The sequence below is a fragment of the Galeopterus variegatus genome, unplaced genomic scaffold (genome assembly GCF_000696425.1).
Source record: "Galeopterus variegatus unplaced genomic scaffold, G_variegatus-3.0.2 Scaffold728, whole genome shotgun sequence".
Taxonomy (NCBI): Eukaryota; Metazoa; Chordata; class Mammalia; order Dermoptera; family Cynocephalidae; genus Galeopterus; species Galeopterus variegatus.
Genome location: NW_007726839.1, coordinates 413,815 through 419,883, shown reverse-complemented (window position 1 = coordinate 419,883; position 6,069 = coordinate 413,815). Strand labels below are relative to the sequence as shown.

Here is a 6,069-nt window from a genome sequence, read left to right as displayed (position 1 = left end):
AAAAAAAAAAAAAAAAAAAAAAAAAAAAAAAAAAGGAATTGGACTTAGAATAACAAACTCTGCTCTTCAAAAAACACTTGTATTAGTTTTCTATTGCTATTGGACACATTAACACAAATTTAGCAGCTTAGAACACCACACACACTTATTATCTGTTTCCATGGAACAGGAATCTATGCAACAATTTAGCTAAATCTGCCACTTGGGATCTCACAAGGCTGTAATTAAGGTGCTAGCCAAGCTTGGGTCTCACTTGAAGGCTTGACTGGGGAAGGAGCCATTTCCAACCTTCCTCAGGTTGTGGGCAGAATTAACCTCCTTGCAGTTGTAGGACTGAGGTCTCCATTTTCTGGATGCTGTTGGCTAGGGCCACTCAGCTCCTCGAGGCTGCCTGCAGCTCTTTCCCTGTGGCCCTCTCCACAGTCCTTCTCACACTATGGCAGCTCACTTCTTAAAGCCATCAACAGAGAAAAGTCTGCCACTCCAGTCTGTGAAGATGGGATCTCACATAATGTAACATAATCAAGGGAGTGACATTCCACCACCTTTGCCATATTCTATTGGTTAAAAGTAAGTCACAGGCTCCACACACACTCAAAGGGAGGGAATTGGGAACAGATGGGGATAACAGGAGGCAGGAATTATTGGAGTCACCCTAGGGTCTATCTTCCCTGACATTGGTAAGACAATGGATAGGCAAGAGAAAGACTGGTAGGGAACATCTGCAATACACATTTTTGGAACAGGGCTTGTATCCAGAATATGTAAAGAATTCTTAGAACTCAATAATTACAAAAAACATAAAACCCAGTTTTAAAAATGGGCAAAAGTTTGACAGAAACTCCAACAACAACAAAAAATTTTAATGATCAATAAGCACAAGAAAAGGTCATCAGGGAAATGCAAGTCAAAACCACAGTGAGATATCACTACACACCCACTGGAACGACTAAAATTAAAATGACCAGCAATACCAACTAGTGGTCTCGACCTGTGTTGCAAGTCTCTAGTGCGGTGCAGAGTTAGAGTCCACTCTTTGATTCCAGAGAACACCTGACATAAAGGGAAATACAGGCTCATTTCTGACTTACCTCCAAAAAAAAATAGACTTTTTTTCAGGTTGTGGATGCCATGGAACTGGAAAATCATCAGGAAACATACAGATGCTCTGGCTACGCTCACATGCTGTGTGTGCTCATCCAGGGGTTCTGGGACTCTCCGCACCAGCTCTTCATCCTCCTTTTCACCAACATGCTCTTTTGGCTAACTCGGTGTCTACTCCCTAACAACGCTCAGCCCATCACGACTACCCTGACCTCCCCGATTTGCAACTATTGAAACCTCTGTATGATATCTCCTCCCTTTAAAAGTGTAACTAACTTTGTCATCTGCTCCTAATGTTAGCATTTAAATACACTACCCAGAAAAGTGGCTGTGGGTGTCTGCAATAATGAGGCCCTTGTTAAAAGTCTTGACAAATGAAATCTCATTGTTCAGCTCATATTTTCATATCAAACCATTTGACAGGTTGCTGGTTACCCTTGAATCTGCTTCCACCCCTGGTCTCATCAGTGGCTTTCAGCCACGATGAGGTGGGACATGTCTACAAAATTCTCAGAGAACTTTACTGTTCCATTCTTCACGTACTGATGGCACTGGGAGGTTGGGGAATTAAGTGCATATGTATCCTTTTACTATACAAATTTAAACAACCCCTAACGCTTGAGGATTACCTTTATTTTAAAGTTTGTACTAGAAAGAAAATCCTTCAAGTCTCCTTAGTAACCTACACTGGAATTAACCATCACCACTTAATGCAAATCACACTAGGTCCCATTGATACTTCATATTTGACCATAAAAGCTAACCGAGACTAAAACTATCCCATTTTGAATGCACAACTGTAGGTGAGTAAAATATTTATCACAAGGCAATATTCGAAGCTTACTATTTTGGTGTTTAAAAAGAAAGCTTTATGACATGTTCATAAACACAAACAGAAAATAAACACAGTTATAATTGTTTTTTAGCAAAAAATAAACCCTGATTATCAATCATAGTTATATCAAATACAACTTTTGAGTAAACTACTTACATCCAAAGAGTCCTCCTTCAATAGGATAAGGGCCATGTTCTGTGACACCAATCGGCAGGAATACCCTAAAGTGGGGAAGGGACAACACACATGAGTTCATCACTCCTTCTGTGAGCTCACCGGTTTCCAGTGATTATCTGAATTTAGACTTCCCTCTTATATCTACCTTATTACCATTTTGGTTCATTCAGAGAACTAGGGCCAGAGTGAGGGGATACAGTAAACTGCAGCTGATTTTGACTCTTGCAGACAGCTCGAAGAGAACTGGCTGGGACGGTATTTATAACCAAAGGCTAAAATAAATACTTGCCCACTTTCTGTGGGTTTTTCTTTATCTTTGTTATCCCTGTATAACATTAGGATTAGCCTTGGATTATTTAAATAACAGCAAACACTTTAGAAAGACAAATGGGATCTAAAGGTGCTCCTAAATAAGCATAAAGGTGCTATTGGAATAGCAAGATCCTTGTTTCCTTTAAAAAAAAAAAAAGTAGGCAATTTTCACTGCAGGTTTCAATGGAATATTATTTTCCATTAAGCGAGTCACTTTTCCTGCCAAAAGTTCAAAGTACTATAATCTCCACTTCAAGAATTAAAACCTGAGTTAAAAAAAAAAAAAGAAAGAAACAAGTTTGTTCGGAACAAAAGTATTCTTAATTCTTACTGATAATTTCTATCTCATTTTTCAATACAGTTATCTCTACAGGATAAGCAAGATAGTCTTTACTTGTCCTCCCAGCAGGGGAACATATTTTCTACGAATTTCTTTCCTACTCAGTCTTTGCACTTGGTGGCCATGGCAAGAGCCTCTCCCTCCTCCTCCTCAAATTCACACATTCTGAGGGGAGGAGGCGGCTCCAGCAGCCCTGAAGGCTGCGGGGTCTACCGGGGCTGCTGTCTTTCTTTCAAGTCAGCTGCATCTGCTCAGTGCCCTTGACAAGGTTGGTGTCAACATGTGCTTTTCACCAACCCCGATCTCAATTTATCTCATTGAGGAGAGAAAAGAAAAGGATCCTTCTACCTGGAAAACTAGCCCTCACAACCAGTTTTTTCTCAGGACCTTAAGATAATGGATCAATGACTATAGAAAAATGAAATAAATCATTAGCATGTTGAATTTAAACCTTCAAGCAAGTATGTGACAATCTCAAGGAAGGGCCTTAACCAATACTGTTCTAAAGCAAGGAGGATTCTCCATGCAGAACATCTGAAACCTCTATTCTCACCGATGATACTTAACTAGAAAAGCAGACAGGTACTTAATGACAAGAAACACCTGCTGCCTTTATGTATCAATCCTACCCACCAGGTCTTCTTCTCATCTTAAAGAAACCCTAATGACCGGCACAGAATAGAATTCAAGATAGTTGAAAATTAAGACCGAGAAAAACCTTGTTTTTTGGGGGGGGCGGATGGAGAAGGGGAGACAATTAACATTTTTATTTGTTCATTTTGGAATGCACAAAGTATATCCTTTATTAATGATCGTCATTTGGAAGGAATAGATTGTAAAGCATCTCAGACACAAATTTTAAAGCACAAAATTATGGTTTTAATCCAAATGTTATTGTTTTAAAGCAATATAAAAAAAAGACATAGTCCTTTGACAGTAGTTACCTCAAGGGACTGAAACAAACAATTTTCTATACATTTTCAAGCTAGTACAAGTCTATTTTAAGGATAGTGATGGGAGTAAAAATGAGACTGAGAATGCCTTAAAGATTCTGCATAGTAGGATCGGAATAATCAAACTCTTTGTTTCCTATTAAAATTTTACAAATTACATTCTTCCTTCCTATAGGTGCTTAGATTAGGTCCAGAAGGGAGCTCACATTTTATTTTCACTTACAAAAGGGGATATTGCAACTTCAATTATTTCCCTCTATGTAGGGCTTACTCTTTCTTCATCCCCAGAGACTTCTAGCAACTTCATGTAATGCAAACTGTTACAAATTTGGTATAACTAATGCAAAAGGATTTACTGGTAGTTTTTTATTTGAACAACAGCTGCAGAAGCAAGCTATAATTTTTAAGTCCTAGCTTGCTGTTTTATTTCATATTTTTCAATTTAAGCAAAATGCCATTTGACAACTGAAGCTACACAAAGATATTACGGGGGGATAAAAAAGCATTTTTTCTAGCCATGGCAGGGGGAGGCGATAAATAAAACTACTGACACTTTCACGAATTTAAATATACAAAAGTAAAGGTTTCTGAGAAGAAACAGATCAAGGTAATTTGGAAAATGAAGGGAGATTTTGCTTAGAGAATTATCACACAGAACACTTGTACTAGACAGACCATGGAAGTTTAGCCCAGTTAATTGTGACTTAACTAATGTAGCTAATTAAATTATGTCAATCCAAGTTTGGTGTGCTTGATTTCTAATGTTTTTGGATAAAATGAGGTCAACTCTTGGAGAAGAGCCAGGTACAGAATTCCAATCCACACTTGTAAATTGAGGTCTAGCTCTTTAATCTCACAATCTAACAAGACAGCCATAAAATGACTGAGAGGGGAACCTGTGGGATTTCACTTTTTACTACAGCTGAAATTCACAGCATTCTACAAGTGTTTAGTCCTTGTACTATCTGAGTATAATCAACATTCAAATAAATCAAAATACTGTACAGGGTCTATCATACTTGGAGCAGGACTTGATTTTAAGACCATAATATTTCACACTACAAAATATTACCAATCAACCAGTGTGCCTTTTTTTTTCTTTTTTTTAAAGGTAAGCTCATATTTGCCAAAGATATCCAAATCTGGGTTTCTCTGGAGACATTTTTGAAAAAGTCAGGAACAATTTATCTTTACTAACCATGTGTCCTGGGATCACAGTAACCAAGCTACCCATCACTGGGATTCAACATGGTGCCAGCTCTCAACAAGCATGTTGTTGGTTATGAATATTTTCACAGATGATCTGATCAATGTTCGAGTGTGAGTGTATGAAAAACACAGGCAGACACGATGAATGGATGACAAAAGGTGGTCTTTTAGGCTACTCTGGATGAGGTCAAAGAGACCCAGTTGACAGTCTTCATCCTCCAGAGAACCAGAGAGCTGAGGGTTGTCCGCAGAGCCACATGCCTGGGCATCCCTCCCTCCAGCCCCTCTCAGGAACCCTCACCATGCCAGAGAACATGCCACCTCCACCTGACTCAGGAGCTCCTCACAAACTGGTCCATCCCCCATTCTTTGTTGTCCTTTTTCTTTTTTTCCTTTTTGTCTTTTTTACTGACTGGCAACGGGATCACAACCCTCGGTGTTGTGCCCGCACCGCGCTCAGCCAGTGAGCGGGAACTGGTCTCCACATGGGATCCGAACCCTTGGCGGGAGCCCCGCCGCACTCCCAAGCGGCGCACTGTAGCAGTGCGCCACCAGGCCGGCCCCCCCCCCCCCCCCCTTTTTTTTTTTAATGAATTCAAAGGATCCAGTTTTGGACCTGCCTCAACCATGAAGGCTTCTATGCTCTTTTGCAACTCATGCATTTTCCTTCTGGGAAGTGAAACTGCACGTCACAGTGAAGCACGCAGTTCTCAGCACTGTCACACCTGTGAGACTCAGGCTGAGTGACTCTCTCCTCTCTCTGCCTCGGTTTTATCTTTAAAAAGGAAATACTGCCTACCCGCAAGGGAATTAAGTATAAAGGATGTAGCATAGTATCTGGCACATAATAGACAACATTTACTAGTGAGTATCATAAAAGCCAGCCGTGCTATATGCACCCTGCACAATTAGTACTTTCTCCTGTATCACATTCTCTAATGCATCTCATAATTAACTCATGTCTGGGCCGGCCTGGTGGCGCTTGGGAGTGCGGCGGCGCTCCCGCCGAGGGTTCGGATCCCATATAGAGACCGGTCTGCTCGCTGGTTGAGCACGGTGCAGGCGCAACACTGAGGGCTGCGATCCCGTTGCCGGTCGCGGTGCGGGCGCGACACTGAGGGTTGCGATCCCGTTACCGG

The 6,069-nt window shown here is 40.8% G+C and overlaps 1 protein-coding gene across 1 annotated transcript in view; it reads right to left on the bottom strand.

The window, feature by feature from the left end:
* LOC103589795 (probable phospholipid-transporting ATPase IB) overlaps window positions 1-6,069 on the bottom strand; it is a 164,853-nt gene that overhangs the window by 100,951 nt on the left and 57,833 nt on the right. Inside the window, exon 18 of the mRNA XM_008571840.1 lies at window positions 2,096-2,160. Coding sequence (XP_008570062.1) covers window positions 2,096-2,160 — 65 coding nt within the window. The remainder of the gene's footprint in view (window positions 1-2,095; window positions 2,161-6,069) is intronic.